We start from the raw sequence: 21,057 nt of genomic DNA, 5'->3' as shown, positions 1-21,057 counted from the left end.
TGATTCTAATTATGAGTTCTAGTGCCCCATAAAAATGGGCCGAAAAATTACATTGGATGTACAGTTACTAACAAAATTGAGCGTACACCTATGTAGTTAATAAAAACTGGTGGGAAAATGAACGTAAACGGACATATTTAAAAGTAAAAACATAATATTTATTTTGTTCATATGTTTTGACGGACAATTAGTGGAAAAAGTCTTAAATAAAATTAATTGTTCATTTCTATTTAGCAAAAGCAACAAAACTGTTCTTGTTTTACTGTCATAAAATTGAGCATACAGCAGATCCAATTAAACAAATGTAACTAACATATTTTATTTTAATATTTTGTTGCAAATCCTTTTGTATCTATAACTGCTCTCAAACGTTTTGGCATAGACTCGACTAACTTTTTTGTAGTCGGACACGGAATACTATTCCATATTTCTACAATTTTGCGTTTAGCATCTGTTTTATTACTAAAACTACAATTATTTAATTTTAATTTTAATTCTCGCCACAAATTCTCAATGGGATTAATATCCGGCGACTGTGGTGAAGTGTGTAATAATTTTGGCACGTTATATAGCAGCCACTCTTTAACAATATACGATGTATGTTTAGGATCATTGTCCTGTTGGAAATAATATATGGCTGGCATGTTTAATTTTATAGCTGACGATTTCAAATTTTTTTTCAAAATATCAAGATATTTTCGTTTGTCCATAATTGTTTCAATAAATTCGCTATTACCAACTCCACTTGCTGCCATACATCCCCACAGCATTATTGAACCTCCGCCGTGTTTTACAGTAGGAACCGTATTCTTTTGATTGAACTCTGAATTCGGTTGTCTCCATACTATTATTTTTCCATCCGAATTAAATAAATTAATTTTAACTTCGTCGGAAAATATTACATTCTTCCAAAACTTTATATCACAACTTACATATTTTTTTGCAAATTCCAAACGCTTGATTCTATTCACCATAGAAATATAAGGTTTCTTCCTTGCTACCCTACCGTGATAGCCTTTATCGTGTAGCACCCTACGAACAGTTTCCGTCGATATCGATTTTCTAATCCTCGATGAAACATCTGTTGTAAATTTTGGTACACTACTTTTTGGATTAATTTTAAGTTATCGTATTCTGTACCGCTCGTCAGTTCCAGTCAGAATTGTTTTCCTTCCGCGTCCTGGCTGATTATGCAGTGTACCATTGTATTTGTAATTGTTAATAATTTTTTGTACAGTAGAGTGGGCTCTAGCCATTATTTTGTCAATTTGCCTTAGAGATTTACCTTGGCAATACAATTTAACAACTAATTTTCGCACAGAAATATCAATTTCTGATCTTCGTGAAGCCATAGTGCAAATTTTCGCTAATAAACAATGACAAATGAAAATCAAACGTATCATAGCAACGGAACTATGTCACTAGATACAATGGAATGAATTGTAAACCATGAGAAGTTTTACAAAAGTTAGTTTTCTAGTTACTAATAAACTGTACGCTCAATTTTGTGACGATAAAATAAGCATACTTTTGAAGTTTTTGTTAAACATAAATGAACTATCAATATTGTTTAAAAATTTCTTCACGCATTATCTGCTGAAATGTACAAGTAAAATGTATAATGCGTTTTTACTTTTAAATATTTCTTTTTATGTTCATTTTCCCACAAGTTTTTATTAACTACATAGGTGTACGCTCAATTTTGTGAGTAACTGTAAATACTATCGCTTGCACGCAGCTGTTCGCAGATTACCGTTTTACAGGCGGGACTTTAAACATTAATAACTTCTTAACGAAGCCTCAATCAACAAATTGGTATTCTTGATTTTCGTCTTATTTTGGCCTCTAGAATCTCCCATTAAAATTTCTCCCAGGGATGGTAAACACCCTGTAAATACAGTTACCCATGTGTTCGTACACGAGAATGAAATTCAATTCGGTTTTATCAGTATTTACATAACATTTGTTCGGAATGTATTTACAATATAATTCTAGTACATTTCATAATCTTTAAAATTGATAGAAAATAAAAATGGATCTTTTTTTCTTTAAATAAATAAATCATATTTATTATATGGTACAAGTTTCAGGCCACAAAAATTTTCGTTCGCTTAATAATAATATCAGTTTAAAGGTTACTGATATTTTGTAGTATTAACCTTCGCTAGAATTATAATTTGTAATCATTGCTACATTGATTGTACCAAGTTTGAAGTAATTTCATCATTTATGTCCTCCCATTCGGATTTAAAAATGTTTTCTAACTCTTCTTGGTTCGAAATCGATTTATTTCTAAGTTTTTAGTTCAATTCTTCCCACAGACGCTCAATTGAATTGAGACGTGGGGACTAGAGAGGTATTTAACTCTTTGGGGCACATTGGGATTAAAAGTGTCCCACCTTTTTGATACACCGTAATGGATGGTGGGACATTTTTAGTCCCACCTCGAAATATTGCAATAGCTGCATGCGCGCGCATAGGTTTATATTTCGTCTTATTTACATAAAGCAGTTGGTAATATCTTCAACAAATGTTGCAAATGTATTCACTCGTGTTGGCAACATTCAACATGCCAATACAGGTTCATCAATTGTTGCAAGCGGAAGGTTTATTGCAACAACTATTACTATTTTTTTTTATGTTTTTACATTACGTGACACCTTTCTTAATAAAAATATACCAATTTTGTTTAATTTAAAACGCAATAAAATTTCTATGCAACATAGGTCTATTTCATTATCTGAAATCCTGTGCCGCAAAGAATTCTGTATATTTAGATAAACAAATATTTATCCATAATTTCATCGATTATGTACAAATTGTCCATCCCCTTTACACTCATGCAACTCCATCACATGTAATGTCTTTAATGATTTTTCTTTTTTAAATGTATTAATGATAGTTTCTCGTTTTTCGACGGTTGCTTTCCTTCGTTTCTAATTGCGACTCATATTTTTAGGCTAATTTTATAACTGAACTATTTGCACTTTTCACTTGCACTTTGCACTGTTTCACCTTTCAATAAATATATTTTATTTACTTAAAAAAAAACATTTATTTTTAATTACTCCTACGCAGTTATGAAGATTAAAAAATGTACTTTAATTATATATAACCACATTACTAACAAACGTTATGTAAACAGCAGTAAAATTGAATCGAACCCATTTCAGTTTCGTATACGAACACTTTTGTAGACAACTGTATATAAAAATCTATTTTTATTTGCTATCTTTCGATGTATATATATGTAAAAACAAAAGAGAACAATGATTTATTAGTCAATACAATTAGATCGGTCATATCTATTCACGATGAGCTCTCGTTTCAGTATCCTTGTTTTTTGCGCTCTTATTCTTCACTCATATTTTTGATTTATATATCTACTTAACAATTATTTTTCTTTAAATGTCACTGTTCATTTGACTTCAAAATATATGTAGATTGTATATATGTATATGTATATATATGTAACATTGTGAGAAACTTTTATTTTTATCACACGTATTCGACATTTTTCAAATATATAGTTTTAATATATTTTTTCATATACCGTTTTTAGTAAAAGTTATATGTAAAATATATATTAAAGTTGTTATTGTTTGTTGTAATTAATCATAGGTACTGCATTGCAATCAGCCCATTCGACAAAAAAGTTTCCTAACTGAATTGCACAGCGTATCATAGTGAGACAATCTCCTTCTGCGCTATGTGCATTTTCAGGAGCAGATCCGACAATGTGTTTACAAACAGTAGATAACTTAAAATTAGATGGTCGACTGTTCGTAAAATCTAATCTTCTTCGCGTGATATTTTCTTTTCTATTCTGAGAGATTTTATTAGAATGTTTTATCTTCACAATCTGACTCTCAGGTGTTTTTTCATTGATTTCTTTTATCTTTTTGTAACAACTGCTTTTTGGTGTGTTAAGCACATTATTAAATTTATTTTTATTAGTGTTATTAAGATCTCGACTCATAATAGAATCTAACGCATCGGATAGCATTTGGTCGTAACCGTCATTTAGCAGAGTACTGGTGTCATCGGTAGTAGAAGAGTTAGGAGTAATAGTTTCTGCATTGCTTACTCGTTTTATTGGATCCTTTTTAATCGCAAAGAAATCTTTAGTTAAATTGATCATGTCGATGCTAAAAATTTCTTCGCTGAGAACCTTTAATAAAAAGATCCAGTTATAAAGTTACGAACATGAAAATTACGAAGTAACATTTACACATACCTTGTTAATATTTTTAAGCTCCGATAAAAATATTGGGTAATCAAAATTATTTCCATTGTAAGCTACAAAGCAAGTTGGCGCTGTAAGTCGGTGTATAAAATTTATCACTGTGTCGTACGTCTCACAGTTAAAAGATCTAACTTCTTCCAAATTTTCATTAGATAAATCTAGAATAACATAATTATAATTACAAATATATTAAATCACAACAAAATTTTAACAAATCATTAAGTTACCTGTTAATGTTTGAATTTCTTTAGATATTTGTTTATTTGGATGTATTGGTAAAACTAATTTATGCAACACTCTTGGTAAAGGATCTGTAGTATCGCATATAGCATTTCTCGATACTGCGATTAATGACAGTTCAGTGATTTTTGGCATACAATTTCTTGTAATGAGTCCAGTTGTTTCCAGATCAAAAAATATAAATGTTCGTATCATTTTTAAAAAATCTTTAATGATGATCACATTGAAATTGTATTTATATACAATTTAACATGCAACAAGATGTTTCAACCTAATAATTAAAGGATTTATGTTATTTAAATTATTAGTTTTTTGGTTATGTATTATATTACAAAAAACTATACCTGCAACTGTGTTGCAAAAATGTTAAAAAAAAATTGTGTTTGCATTCCAAAAATAAATACAATTTTTATTACATAATAATTTCTTTTCTTTTGATTTCATTTGTTATCAACTCTTCTAGTAAAATGCCCACCGTTAAAAATTATCACTGACATTAGTTGAATTAAAAATGTTTGTCTTAAACCTTTATTAAAAGAGACTATACTTTTCACGACTAGATAATATTCACATTATGTATTACTAATAAGATTTAATAATATACCATTAAGTCATTAAATTATGATTCAACCCCTCGCGCAACTTTGAAAAATCGAAAAAGAAGGCGAGTGGAGTGTGGCTAGAGTTGGCATAATTGAGTGCATCGACCTCGACAATGTCTCGAGTCGACACTAGAAACGACGAACTTCCTTAGCGTCTAAAAGAGTGGTGGGGATAGCGGACATATACTACCGCACGAGCCACGTGTACGTGAGCTCGACACTTCGTACAACTTCGGAAAATCGATAAAGAAGGCGAGTATGAGCATTTCCTTTTTGTTCTTGTAACAGCTTAAGGGGGTAGGCACGGCACGTGACCTCGCCGATGCGGCAGGTCGGTATTACAGCAGATATTCTCTACACAGAAATGGTAATACCATGAGATACGCTGCCGCCTAAAGAAATCAGAGGCAGCTGCTTGCTATTGCCATATACCATTCCGAACAGTGTGACCAATCGACAATAGTAACGGCGAACTTCCTTAGCGTCTAACAGAGTGGTGGGGATAGCAGGTATATATGTACTACTAACCCAGCCCTCGATTCTACGGCTGTATTTCGTTCATTTTTTCCTCGACTTTCGACGTTTATATTAATAAATGTGAACACAATCTCGTTCGATTCTGACCAGCGCGTACTGCATTGGACCTTCCTCTTTCGAATGAGACCTCATCCAACCCAAAAGCTGCTCATATAAGGGCAAAATCTCTTATTTCGACATAATTGAGTACATCGAAATCGACAGTAATGACGGCGAACTTCCTTAGCGTCTAACGTAGTGAAATAAAGAACGCTAGTGTGAGCCTTACCTTCTTGCTCTTGTAAAAGAGAAACAACTGAAATACGACCTCGCGATAAGCGGCATACGATTCCAAGCCTCGACTGCCCCAGCATTTTTACTTTCCGACCTATGTAAGGTATAAGGAAATTTATGAAGTATCATAATGTAAAAAAAATGTCGAAATTTTTTTTAGCGGAAATACACGTTTTAGGACCCCCTGATCATATTGTGACTATTAAAAAAAAAGACTTTTTTTTTTGTTCCTATTACATATAAACGGCTGAATGAATTTCAATGAAACTTTACATTTCAGTTTTATGTTCTCGTTTCAAGGTCTGATTAGATTTTGAGCGTGATCAGCTCCCGGATAATGATGATTATACGACTTTTAGTTTTATAATTATTTCGATACAGATACATTATTTGTAACAAATTTTGGCAATTATTTAGAAAAGGAAGGTCTCACCGATTTTAATGATTTTTGAATATGTTGTAAAAATCAACATTTTGAACAACTTTTTCCTATACATATAACCACCGCTTGGCCTTATTTTTCGAGATTTTTCTTCAAAAAGATCGCTGCTACTGCAATGAATTTTGTCTATATGTACATGTCCGTGACTCTGTATGCGTCAGTCCACGACTTTTTTCCTCGACTTTCGACGTTTATATTAATAAATGTGAACAGAATCTCGTTCGATTTTGACCAGAGCGCACTGCATTGGACCTTCCTCTTTCGAATGAGACCTCATCCGACCGAAAAGCTGCTCATATAAGGACAAAATTTCTTGTTTCGAAAACCCATATTTCGGCCCGAATTGTGTCGGTATACCGCGCGCTGCATTGCTCGTGCCTGCCTATCTCCCTCGGTGTCTTTCAATCATCGATTCATTTTTGCTCATTTATTATTGACAATAAATTCAACATAGACTCTCCCACGAAGCGGGATCTATGCAGGTGATTCAGTATTGGAATCGTACAACTCTTTTAGTACCCTAACCCATACCTCGATTCTGCGGCTGTATTTCGTTCATTTTTTCCTCGACTTTCGACGTTTATATTAATAAATGTGAACAGAATCTCGTTCGATTTTGACCAGAGCGCACTGCATTGGACCTTCCTCTTTCGAATGAGACCTCATTCGACCGAAAAGCTGCTCATATAAGGACAAAATTTCTTGTTTCGGGAACCCATATTTCTGTAGCGTAGCGTGTAGCATGGTAACGGTAGACGCGACCATGAGAAATGACAATGACGGCTTTAAACAATAATAATATGAAAATTGATCTGAAGGGGGAAGTGATTTTATATGAACATTTAGGGGAAGATGTGTTGAAAACATTACATTTAGTTAAAATACATGATATTTAAAAATTAAGATATTCCTTATCAATTGTAAAGAATTTTGTACATTTTATTCACTTCATTCAGCATTACTTTTTAAACATATTATGTACAGCAATTATTAATGAAAGCATTGTTTTTCACTGCAAAGAAATACTCTTGATTTAAAAGGAAAAAACGAAATGAAAATGTTAAACGGAACTGTTGAAACATCTCAATGAGGAGAAGTAATTTCTTGCGGTAAAAATGGTAGTTTTAAATCGTTCAACTTTAAAGACTTCTACAAATTATAATTTTCATTAAATTTCACAAACATTTCTATTTTTGAGGCTGTTGGACATTCAGGAAATAATATGAATATGTCGATATTACAAAATTTATTTTTCGACAAACTGTCGCTAAATATCTCGACCCGGAAAAGTCTTTCTTTTGTAACGAATTGGAAAGTTTATTTTACGGCTGGAAAGGATGTTCTATCGCTATTAAAATTGCACGTGAAGAAAATGTGTCGTCCACTTGAAAAGAAACTCTATGCCTGCACCGTGTTCCTCACTTTGTCCTTCGGTGACAAACAGCAAAGGCCCTTAGACTCGTTGGACCCGCTAAGGTTTCTCTTTATGCAGCAAAGACAGTGTGTCTCAATCATCGATTCGTTTTTGCTCATTTATTATTTACAGTAAATCCAACACATACTCTCCCACGAAGCGCGTATATAAATGAAGAAGACTTTCGCGGCAATATTTTATTTTAATCAACATGCAACCCCACTCTAAAATCTTCCACAATAATGTTTCCAAAAAAACTTGATTACTATGCATTCATTTGAAAATTCTACTGTACAAAATAAAGTAACATTTATTTTCGTGAATAATGTAGGGTATGAAATTGTAGACAATAATGTAGCGAAAGGCTGCAACACATACTTTGAATATTCGCGCAAGTAGAGAGGTAACGCGTGCGCGCTCTAGCCGGATTGGAAACATTTGAAAACCTGGAAAGTATTGTCAGACTCCAAACTCGCAAAACTATTGGCCGATTCAAAACTTGATCGATTCCGAGATCCATATGGAATCGATAACTTTCTGTAGTAATTTGTGCTTGACGATTATTAAATATTAAATGTGGGTAATTATTTAGATTACGGACGGTAACACCGATTTCGGTGATTTTTGAATATGTTATAGAAATCAACATTTTGAACAACTTTTTCCTATACATATAACCGCCGCTCGGCCTTAGTTTCAGAGATTTCTCTTCAAAAAGATCGCTGCTACTACATACAATGAATTCTATCTATACGTAAGTACATGCTGTGGCAGCGTGTGTGTAAGCGTTCAATCGCCGATTGTTCATTGTTTCTATAGATGCATCGAGGCGGCCGACAATGGGTGTGCCTAACGGCAGCCGGCATAAAAACATCTAACCCTTATAAATCTAATTATTCTACCTAGTAACTAATATAATGGATTAGGTCTGGGTTAGATTTTCTTATACCGGCCGCCGTAAGGCGGTCGGCCACGTATTCATTTTCTATTTCAATTTTCTCTATTGATATTATCAGAAGTGGGAAACATTTCATTATTCGATCATTAAAATCATATTGTCGATGGAAGAAGAATTCAGCTAAATAGCCTACATAATGTATTTGGCGAGTTCCATACTTCGGAATATTCGAACCTTTGACAGCAATACAGAACTAGATTTAGCTTCACACATTATGCATTATTTCTTGTCACAAACAAGAGAAAAAATCGGCGATCGTGGACTGACGCATACAGAGTCACGGACATGTACATATAGACAAAATTCATTGCAGTAGCAGCGATCTTTTTGAAGAGAAATCTCGAAAAATAAGGCCAAGCGGTGGTTATATGTATAGGAAAAAGTTGTTCAAAATGTTGATTTTTACAACATATTCAAAAATCATCAAAATCGGTGAGACCTCCCCCTTTTCTAAATAATTGCCAAAATTTGTTACAAATAATGTATATGTATCGAAATAATTATAAAACTAAAAGTCGTATAATCATCATTATCCGGGGGCTGATCACGCTCAAAATCTAATCAGACCTAGAAACGAGAACATAAAACTGAAATGTAAAGTTTCATTGAAATTCATTCGACCGTTTATATGTAATAGGAACAAAAAAAAAAGTCTTTTTTTTTAATAGTCACAATATGATCAGGGGGTCCTAAAACGTGTATTTCCGCTAAAAAAAATTTCGACATTTTTTTTACATTATGATACCACAGACGAGATATATGAATAGACGTTTCACGTAATGTAATTTTTCGGCCGGAGTTTCTGGGGTCCCGGGACCCCATTACCATTTTCGTGTCACTCGCTACGTTATCAACAGATTCAGAAATTAACACAAGAGGAAGTGAGACAGAAAATAAAATTACATAAATTTTATTATTTTTTAACGGAATTAAAGCTGTAGGGTCCATCATTGGACATTAATCGATTAATTTCATTGGAGAAATCAATCGATTAAGAGTATTTAAAAATTTCAAGATTATTAAAATTCATAAGGATGTATTTCATTGATACGTACACCGCAAATTCTCTATTTTTTATTTTAAATTGTAATACATCATTTATTAAAAAAATAACTCGGCAGAAACGTATTTGCGACTCGAAATCAGTTTAATCAGACTTTGCATCGGGGCCCCGGAAACTCCTCATTCCTCGCTTTCGCACACTATGCTGAATTGCGTGTACGTGAGCTCGTTGAGTTTCGGAAGAGCCGAGAAGAACAGGCTGATACTCGCTTTCCTTCTCGCTCTTGCATCGCTGACGTCGTTTACATTTCTCGAAAGCAAGCCTGGCATCGCCAACCGTTCGAATCGTCAGTAAACGACAAAAGCCATCGTGACTGACAGACCTTACATTTCTCGAAATCGGACCTGGGCGCTTTTTGAAGATTCATTGACTTTCCATACGAAGCGACCATGCGTTATATACATATACATGTTATACATGCTAGGAACTATAAATTGTATAACTTTCGTTGTATATCTACTTTCTAATAACATGGGAAAATTTTAAAATATAAAAAATGTAAGAATACTGTAGAATTTTTGCAATGGAGAATTATTGAAAGAAAATGAGGTAATTATTTAGAAAAGGCCGGGTCTCACCGATTTCGATGATTTTTGAATATGTTGTAGAAATCAACATTTTGAGCAACTTTTTCCTATACATATAACCGTCGCTCGGCCTTAGTTTCCGAGATTTTTCTTCAAAATATCGCTACTACTACAATGAATTCTGTCTATATGTACATATCTGTGGCTCTGTATTGCATCAGTCCACGATCGTTGCTTTTTTCTCTTGTTTGTATTAGTCGGCATGACAACCGACGACAAATAATGTATAATGTGTCGAGCTAAATCTAGTTCTGCATTGTTGTCAAAGGTTCGAATATTCTGACGTATGGAACTCGCCAAATACATTATGTAGGCTATTTAGTTGAATTCTTCTTCCGTCGACAATATCATGCTAATGATCTAATAATTAAATTTGTCGAAATAATGGCTGAAATCTTTCCCACTTCTGATAATATCAATAAAGAAAATTGAAATAGAAAATGAATGCGTGGCCGCCGTTAGGCGGCCGGCTACACAAATCGAGTTTTTAAGCACAGCTGTTATACGCATTCATTGCCGGCCGCCTCGATTATAGAAACAATAAACAATCGGCGAGTCGTATACATACTGCAGATTTTTTGTCAACAATCGGCGAGTCGTATATATATAACAGGCACGTAAGTGTAGATAGAATTCATTGTAGTAACAGCGATATTTGTGATATATGATACAACTTTGGAACCAAGTAAGGCATTGTGTTGAAATTTGGTTTATATGTATTTATGGACATTGAAGAACACATATTTACAATACAAAATAAAAATTTATTTCTCATAATTTTCTATGGTATGGTAAATTCTGAAACAATTCCCAATATACATAGCAGGTTGATTTATACATGTTTCACAATAAAATGTTGTTTGACGTCTTTCTCCTGGTGTTTTCCTGTCGGAACATATAATGCAGTCCCGGTTTCTTTGGCCTACATTTGGAATATGTAGCTTATTATTCATTCTATTGTCCGACAAAAAACGTTAATTTATTTATAACGAAGATAGCAATAGGAATGGTCCGACTTTGAATGAAGTTTCGATTTTACGTTTATAGTTTTTTACGTTTACGTTTTATGTTCTTTATGTTAAATAATTTTAGTAAACATTAAATAATATAGTTTATATAGTTACGTTTATTGTCCACGTGTTTGAATCCGACCATACGCCTCTGACCATCCTCGACAATCCTTCCACTTCCAACGTAAAAACGGCTGATATATTTCTCATTTTAATAGAATATTTCCCATTTTAATAGGAAAGTACAGGAAAACATGTGTTTCTTAAAAAATTGCGGTGAAATCAGTTCATTCTTCTTAATCACTAATAAACTTTCATGTCCCCTCAGAGGGGACAACCGAGTGCAAAGGGTTAAAATATGTTCATAAAATATTATCGTTTTAAAACGTGTATTTCCGTAAAAACAAATTTTTGTAATTTTTTCTTCATTATGGTATATTGCTTATACATTGTATATGCCTACACAGGTCGGAAAGTCAAAAATGCCTAGGCAGTCGAGAATCTCGGCTCGAGAATATGCGAGATCGAATTTCAGCTGTGTTGAGAGCAAGAAGGATAGACTGACATTCGCCGCCTTTCTCGAATCTACGAAGCTATACGAAACGCCAGAACTCATATACAAGGTGGTTGGCATTAGTGTGTGTGAGTGGTGGGGCAGTTCCCTTTCGGCACGGGTCTGCCGTCTGATAATACTCCACTGTCTTTTCCAATCCCTCCCATAATCAACTCACATGTATTTACGTACCCACTCAGCTGGCTGCCCATCAATACTAATTCAGTGCCTAGTTTCTCAACTAACCGCCATCCATGAGAAGAGGCCGCTAAAATCAGCTACGAATTTTCAGGTCGGTATGACAGTCAGATTCGGCCGCGAAAGTCCATAAGGTGAAACGTCTATTCATATATCTCGTCTGTGATGATACTTCATAAATTTCCTTATACCTTACATAGGTCGGAAAGTAAAAATGCTGGGGCAATCGAGGCTTGGAATCGTATGCCGCTTATCGCGAGGTCGTATTTCAGTTGTTTCTCTTTTACAAGAGCAAGAAGGAAAGGCTCACACTAGCGTTCTTTATTTCACTACGTTAGACGCTAAGGAAGTTCGCCGTCATTACTGTCGATTTCGATGTACTCAATTATGTCGAAATAAGAGATTTTGCCCATATATGAGCAGCTTTTGGGTCGGATGAAGTCTCATTCGAAAGAGGAAGGTCCAATGCAGTGCGCTCTGGTCAAAATCGAACGAGATTCTGTTCACATTTATTAATATAAACGTCGAAAGTCGAGGAAAAAATGAACGAAATACAGCCGTAGAATCGAGGTATGGGTTAGGGTACTAAAAGAGTTGTACGATTCCAATACTGAATTACCTGCATAGATCCCGCTTCGTGGGAGACTCTATGTTGAATTTATTGTCAATAATAAATGAGCAAAAATGAATCGATGATTGAAAGACACCGAGGGAGATAGGCAGGCACGAGCAATGCAGCGCGCGGTATACCGACACAATTCGGTCCGAAATATGGGGTTTCGAAACAAGAAATTTTGTCCTTATATGAGCAGCTTTTCGGTCGGATGAAGTTTCATTCGAAAGAGGAAGGTCCAATGCAGTGCGTTCTGGTCAAAATCGAACGAGATTCTGTTCACATTTATTAATATAAACGTTGAAAGTCAGCATCATGCTTTCACGGGGCCTATGTATCGAAGCTAACGCTTCACTTTGGTATGGTTTCACCTTCACAGCCCTCTTGATTAGGCGCCATCTCGTAGCGACTGCCTGAACTAAATTTGTCACGTGACTTGCTCTGCTATTACCCATGTAATGGCGGAACTCGCTTGTGGGAATGCAATTCCGAAATAAGAGATTTTGTCCTTATATGAGCAGCTTTTGGGTCGGATGACGTCTCATTCGAAAGAGGAAGGTCCAATGCAGCGCGCTTTGGTCAGTATTGGAATCGTACAACTCTTTTAGTAACCTAAAAAGACTTCGATTCTGTGGCTGTATTTCATTCATTTTTTTCCCGACTTTCGACGTTGATATTAATAAATGTGAACACAATCTCGTTCGATTCTGACCAGAGCGCACTGCATTGGACCTTCCTCTTTCGAATGAGACCTCATCCGACCGAAAAGCTGCTCATATAAGGGCAAAATCTCTTATTTCGAAACCCCCTATTTCGGGCCAAATTGTGTCGGTTTACAGCGCGCTGCATTACCCGTGCCTACCCGTCGGTATTGAAAGGATTTCTCTAGACTTACTTGGTTAGATTTTCCTCCGGGGGCGGTGTCGCGATCTGGCGGTGGATTTCCACGTAACGCTGTCGTCGTGGATCGCCCTCTGGAATGTTGACGTGGTCAGGACGTTAGGGTGGCATCTCTATTGGAATGAGTCACCATGGTGGCAGCGTCGCGTCTCTATCTTAGTTATTATATGTAAAAAACTTTATTTCCCCTACCTATTCACTTAATTTTGTTCACAATTTATGTAGGTATAAGGAAAGTACCATAACGAAGAAAAAATTTAGAAAATTCTTCTTCTTTGTGTTTTTTACGCCGCGTTGACTGCGAGGTCATTGGCGGCGGATGCGTGCTTGCGCGCTATATTTGATTATACATATTTGTTTCTTTGAGAAATTCTAAAGTGTCACTTACGTGGGCCTGAGCTGTAAGGGCTGTGTCCGGTTTTATCCCATATTTCTGTCTTTGGGGTTCGGTTCTCCTGCACTGGTATAGGATGTGGTCTACTGTGTGGGTTTCAGTGGGGCAGTGGCTGCAGTACGGTTGATCGGTTTTTCTTATTAGATGTTCGTGCGTTATCTTTGTGTGACCTGTGACCTGACCAGTGATGGGTTTTCGACGGGTGTCGTCAGTTATTTACCGTAGACTGTAGAAAACTTGTAAAATACGTCGAAACACTGAAAACGTGTAGAATACGTCGATTACGTCGGAAACTATATATAATCGCCATTTTCCTAACCCCAAAAAATGATTCATAATTCTGGTATGAATTATTGGTTATTTTCATTCCACATACATATACATTTAAAACGTTTAAAACACGTGTATAAAATAAAAAAATCGTGTCTTTACCCACCATTAATAACTAATAAAAAATGAATCGTGAAAGGTGAAGTAATTAGAAATAAATATACGATAATAACTAAAATTTCTTTGAATTGAAAATTATGTAAATAAAAATATCTGTTTCAGAAAAAATGAAACGGATAAATTATTATCAAATTTCTTTTTTGGGTGCAATATCCCTTTCAGTGTGGTGGAATCAAGCCACTTTAAAGCTTTTGTACATGCACTAAATAAGGACTATGTATTTCCATCGAGAAAAACAATGGGTACAAAACTTTTAAATGTACAATATGAACAATTATGTAGTTCCATTAAACAAAATGTGCAGCAAAATGCTGTACTTTTAATTGATGGTTGGAAGAATTCAGCAGCAAACTCAAAAAATGTTGTAGCCATGTTACGGCTAACAACTGGAAGAAACTTGTTTTTGGAATCTTGGACTTTCAACCAAATCCGAGAAACTGGAAAGGCTTTAAGTGAAGTAGTTAATCAATGTGTTGAAATTGCATATAATCAATACAACATTAACATTTATGCTGTTGTAACAGACAATGCTTCAAATATGATCAATATCAAGAGAAGAGTGGATTTGTGGCATGTTACTTGTAACAGTCACAGTGGCAACCTGTTATTTAAATCTTTAATTGATACTAGTTTTGATGATAAAGTAAATAACATTATAAAAGATTTTCGGTCTCCTAATTTAGAAAGTATTAGGCGTACAAATAAGTTTCCGCGGTTTGTCAAAAGATGGCCAAACCAGAAGGTTATGGAGAAATTGTCAGATGTAAAACGTAATATCCCAAGTTTCGTCATCCGGCAACACCATAACCTTAAAGTACTAGTGATTCCGTATCAGCATCACGTAATTTTTTTCCTGCAAAAATGTCAAGTTTTGTGCCGAATAAGCATCATTTGCGGGAACTTTTGATTTACTTCTTTAATTTGAAAAAATCTGCAGCTGAGGCGCATCGATTGCTTCTAGAAGCATATGGTGAAGCTGCTTTAAGTGAGAGAAGTTGTCAGGAATGGTTTCAAAAGTTTAAGAACGGTGAGTTTGACGTGAAGGAGAAAGAACGCAGTGGAAGGCAGAGAGTGTACGAAGACATGGAATTAGAAGTATTATTGGAGGAAGATTCGTCCCAAACGCAAAAAGAACTTGCACTTACATTACAAGTGACTCAACAAGCAATTTCACATCGTTTAAAATCGTTGGGAATGATTCAAAAACAAGGAACTTGGGTTCCATATGAACTAAAGCCGAGAGACGTTGAACGCCGATTATGCATGAGTGAAATGCTGCTTGCCAGGAATAAAAAAAAGAGTTTTTTGCATCGTATAGTCACTGGTGACGAAAAATGGATTCACTACGATAATCCAAAGAAGAGAAAGTCATGGGTTAAGCCCGGCGAACCATCAACATTGACAGTTAAGCCGAATATTCATGGAAAAAAACTCATGCTGTGTATTTGGTGGGATCAGCTTGGTGTCGTGTATTATGAATTGCTCAAACCAAGCGAAACCATTACTGGAGCTCTCTACCGACACACAATTGATGAGATTGAGTCGGGCACTTAAGGAAAAACGCGCCCATTACTGCTCCAGACACGACAAAATTATTCTTTTACACGATAATGCTCGTCCACATGTTGCGGCGCCGGTAAAAACATACTTGGAAACACTCAACTGGGAAGTTTTACCCCACCCGCCGTATTCACCAGACTTAGCCCCTTCTGATTATCACCTGTTCCGGTCGATGGCACATGGTCTGTCTGAGCAGCGCTTCACATCATATGAAGACACCAAAAATTGGGTAGATTTGTGGATAGCGTCAAAAGATGAAGAGTTTTTTCGACGGGGTATCCGAATGTTGCCAGAAAGATGGGGAAAAGTAGTGGCAAATGATGGAAAATACTTTCAATAAAACGTAATGTACTGTTCCTTCACAATAAATTCCTAACTTTTTATAAAAAACCGAGGAAACTTATTTGTACGCCTAATAAATTAATAAGTAGAGGTGGTAAAAAAATGATATTCTCAGGAGAGACTCGATGGTGTAGCAAAAGAAATGCATACAGAAGGTGCTTGGAAAATATTTGTATCATGCGTGATATTATTAAATATAATGAAGGACAAGATGCAGAAAACAAATATAAATTTAAAGATGGGGTTGTTGAAAGCTTATTTGAAAAATCATTTGAATTAAAATTAACCGATTACATAATAGTCTTTGACCCAATATGTACTTTAATAAATGCATGTCAAGAAATAAATTGTAACATAGCTGTTGCCACAGAAATGTGGTTAGAATTGCAAATTCCAACACATGCTGAAGATTTTGAGGTCATTTTACAAGAACGATTAACAAAAGTTATAAATCGCTACGGATTAGCTGCAAATTTTTTGCATCAAACATATAGAGGAAGTAGATTTGTTCAAAATCAATATTACATAAACATGATGAATAACTTCTTCAAAAATAATTTAAATGAAAATGGTTTGCAGCAACTAGAAAAATATAAAAATGAAACTGGTATGTTTAGAAAAATTTCACAAAAGAGATACAAATCTCCGAATGTTTTTTGGAGAACTGCAAAACCATTTTATGAAGATTTAAGTTCATTAGCAAAGAAATTATTGAATATTCCTGCATCCACAGCAGAACTTGAGAGACTTTTTTCTCAATGGACACTAGTACACTGTACTAAAAGAAATCGATTGAAACCTGAGATATCAGCAAAATTAATAGCATTATACTACTTTTTAAGTAGTAAATAGGTTCATCTTATGTATTTCTCCTGTATTTTCTCTACTTTTTCTGCAATTTGGTTTCTATAAGTCATTATTATGCCCAATTGTAGCTATTTAGTTTAATTATGTATAGTTTGATTCGATTGTTTTGATTTACTACTAGAATTGGCTTCCGGGTTGGAGCCGCGTTCAGAAGACGAGAAAGTCCGACGTTTCACCAGCATTGCAGCTAGCTTCATCAGGGAATCAAATAGTCTCTGATACTCTGGATACCACTATGGCCGCGAAAGCCTAAAAAATGTTTTGATTTAGTTCGATTTGTTTGTTAATTTCACCGTCAAGCGTTAGAAGATAAGAGCTGAATTCCGTTATGTATGTATGTATTCTAGATTGTAACTGCTATTGGAATTGGTGATTTGATTTGTTCCCGTCTTCCTTCCCGGTCTGTTTCACGACCAGTGTCAGAAATATATTAAGGTTGAAACGTTTGTGCTGTTGTTTTCTTTTCTCCTCTACGTCGAGCCAGCGTATATCATAATCTGTCTGGGATCCGTCTATTACAATAAGTATTAGGTAAATTTATATAAGGTAGTGCGCAGGTTTATATATTAAGTATGTAAGGATATAACAATGCTCTTCTATTCAGATAACAGTATTTTATTCTATAACAAAGGTTTCTTTCGATAACTATGAATTGTTTATATAAACTTGTATTTATATTTAACTGAAAAATACTATGTTATAAGTACTGTTATTTGATTCAAACTTTGAAGCCAAGCCAAACAGTAGCACAAGTTTATTATTAATTGTTAAAAACTTTAGTTTTAATTCAGTTATCAATATTAATACTGCCTACAATTCACAGATTTTAAAATTAATATTTCTTACGAAGTATAATTGTCAATAATGTAATGTCTTTTATGAATTACACTTATCCTTATAAATATTAACATAATTAATATCACATGACATAATGAAAAAGTAAAGTTGCTTATATTACATACATAGATACATACCAAGATATAGAGAAACTAGGGATGTGCGAGACCCCGAAAACATCGGGAACCCGATGGTCGGGACGAATCGGGAAGAGGTCGAGTCGGGTCGGGTCGGGTTCCCGATAGTTTCGAGACTTTTAAATTTTCGGGATTCCCGAAAAAAGTCGGGATTCTCGAAATAATCGAGATTCCCGAAAGAATCGGGATTTCCGAAATTTCCGAGAGCCCACTAATCATTTATATTCGTTTTAATGTATACAGGGTGAGTCTCCTAACATGACGACCTCAAATAACCCAGACCGTACCCAGACCCTAATATCTCAATAAAAAAATAAGTTAATAAAAAACAGATTAGAGCACTGTATGTTCCTCTAGGACCTCTAGATACCATGCAACTTTTGTTTCAAACATTTTTTCGTACAACGAATACCTTACGAGTTATTTGAGGTCGTCATGTTAGGAGACTCACCCTGTACACATTAAAACGAATATAAATGATTGATTAGTGCTAGTGGGCTCTCGGAAATTTCGGAAATCCCGATTCTTTCGGGAATCTCGATTATTTCGAGAATCCCGACCTTTTTCGGGAATCCCGAAAATTTAAAAGTCTCGAAACTATCGGGAACCCGACCCGACCCGACCCGATCCCGAAAAATTTCGTATTCTCGACCCGACCAAATATTTCGGGGTCTCGCACATGCCTGAGAGGAACTGATAATAATGAAGGAAAAAGTATTTAACAATCTTTGACGTGAGATTATAAAATGTCCTTTTTCTTTTCATTGATTTTTAATGAATAAAATAGTTCAGTAACTTTTCTTTTTTGTTCACAGTCTAAATCATTTCGTTGAACTAAAAGTAATTCCTGCTCGTTAGTGTATGCAGGAATTGTTAATAGTTTTTGACAAAAAATAGCAAATTTCGGATACACTGATTGTATAGTACGGTAAAAGGTTTTAATAGATTTATATTCTTTCTGAAACATTTTTTCAAATATACCAGTCTTGTCTTCAAATTGAAATAATACTTCCATTTCATCTTCATCAAGTACATCAATAAAAAATGTCCTACAATTTGTACATATTTATTGTCTAAGAATTTTAATTTTTGTCCCCTATAAGTTGGATGTAAATAATTCGCTGCTAATGATACTGAATTTAATATTAATTTTAATTGGTCATTTATTAACATCTTGTGTGATTCATTTGTACAATCTAATTCCAATTGTATCCAGTCTTCTACTGCATCCGCAATGCTGTACTCCACTTTATTTTGTATATGTGATTGTTTATTAATTGCTTTTAGTATACTTATACTACTATTCAGCTCTGCCTCAAAACTTGAATCAAATAACAACTGCAGTGTCTCCTGATTGCACTTGTATTTATTATCGGCTACTAGATTCCGCAAGATTTTCAAATTTTGGCAGCAAGGTATAAGTGCATTAAAAGTATTGTTGTAATTATCATCAGTAATGATTGTCATTTTTGTACCGTCATGCTTCAAAATTTGTTCCTGCTCATCTACTATTGAAAATGTCATTATAATTTTATTTACGTTATGTTTACAGTTGGCTAATATTGATTTGGTTATTGAGTTTATATTTTTGGTGATGCAATTAAAATACCAGTATTTCCTCTCATCTGTACCTTCTACAATCATTGGTAAATTGAAATAATTGTCTATGTTTGAAACAACTGCATAAATATCGACATTGTACTTTTGCTTGGTTATTTCAATAGATTTTGTAATAAATGTTTCTAAACTTGTCAAACTATTGCAAGCATCAATGTATGTAGAAGTTCCTTGCTGATTGTACGTCATGCTTATGTATTGATTACAGTTTCTTTGGCAGCTAATTAATAAAATTCCACAGCAATTAAAATCGAATTTCGTATTTTTGTAGTGATCGTAGGCTTCATTTAAGATATTTGTCGTTAAATCTAAACAATTAGGAAAAGTATATCCCGGATGAAGGGCCTTCAAAAAATCATCAAAATAATTGAATTCTATGCACTTAAAATCTATATTGTATGTTATTAAAAAATGAATCAATCCTCTATTAATTATTACTATTTCTTTATCATTCAATGTATCAATATGTGAAGAATTGCTCTTTTTTCTTCTTTTAGCTTTCAATGTAGTTGAATTTTTTGGGGAATTTTCAGGCCCTTTTCTTGCTTCCATACTGTTCCAAACGTTTGAACTAGTTTGCATGGCAACTCTAATTTTGGAACTTAATTCCGAATCTATACAATTAGATAAATAATTTATACAAGAAACTTAAGAAGGTATTAACCAACAGTTAAAGAATACAATACCAAGAAGCCCGCATAAATAGTTATATTTACCTCCTGGCCTATTAACATCTGTGGTTGATTGTACTTCTCCTAAGTTTGTTTCATTCAAATGATTATGATTTTCATCATATACATTACAATTAATATTTATATTTTGATCGCAGCATATGTTAACCGCAGCATTTTTTAACGGACAGTTTTTCCTAAAAAATTATATTACTATACAAATATTAGAAACAAAAAGTGATAATTCCTTTTTTAATTCTATAAAGATAATTTTTTCCAATACAGAAAAAGAAACATTTTATTTCACGTATAAAATAATACAATACTAACCTATGATTTTTTAATCTTTGTTCCGCAGTATTGGCTAATACCTTTTTGCAGACTGAACACAAAGCACCATTTTTGCCATTTGGTAATTGTTTGTGTTCAAACTCCCCTTGTTTCCAAAAAGAATGCTTCGGCCGCCCTCCTAAATCCATTTTTGCCACTTTTGTTCTCTCCCGCAAAATTGAACTTTTCAAGGTATATTACATGTAGGTATGAAAC

General features: G+C 34.4%; 2 protein-coding genes across 7 annotated transcripts; one reads left to right on the top strand and one right to left on the bottom strand.

Annotated features, from left to right (window-relative positions):
* Positions 1-1,284: 1,284 nt before the first annotated feature.
* Positions 1,285-14,373, bottom strand: LOC122399850. 6 transcript variants are annotated; one of them, XM_043400865.1, is made up of 5 exons: positions 14,025-14,373; positions 13,632-13,791; positions 4,474-4,757; positions 4,238-4,404; positions 1,285-4,171 (listed from the first exon to the last, which is right to left on the bottom strand). In XM_043400865.1, the coding sequence occupies exons 3-5, from the start codon at positions 4,679-4,681 to the stop codon at positions 3,596-3,598; spliced, it is 951 nt and encodes a 316-aa protein (XP_043256800.1). In that variant the 5' UTR covers positions 4,682-4,757; positions 13,632-13,791; positions 14,025-14,373; the 3' UTR covers positions 1,285-3,595. The 6 variants fall into 6 exon arrangements, with proteins under 6 accessions (XP_043256800.1, XP_043256802.1, XP_043256803.1 ...); XM_043400867.1 differs by having other exon boundaries at positions 13,632-13,787; XM_043400868.1 differs by having other exon boundaries at positions 13,632-13,749.
* Positions 14,371-15,387, top strand: LOC122399852. Its single transcript, XM_043400874.1, has 2 exons — positions 14,371-14,499; positions 14,583-15,387. The coding sequence occupies exons 1-2, from the start codon at positions 14,486-14,488 to the stop codon at positions 15,385-15,387; spliced, it is 819 nt and encodes a 272-aa protein (XP_043256809.1). The 5' UTR covers positions 14,371-14,485.
* The last annotated feature ends 5,670 nt before the right edge of the window (positions 15,388-21,057 follow it).

Source organism: Colletes gigas, unplaced genomic scaffold (genome assembly GCF_013123115.1).
Source record: "Colletes gigas isolate AHSC1104 unplaced genomic scaffold, ASM1312311v1 Colletes_gigas_Sc00015, whole genome shotgun sequence".
NCBI lineage: Eukaryota > Metazoa > Arthropoda > Insecta > Hymenoptera > Colletidae > Colletes > Colletes gigas.
Note: the sequence above shows the minus strand (reverse complement) of the source record. Positions and strands in the feature narration are given on the sequence as shown.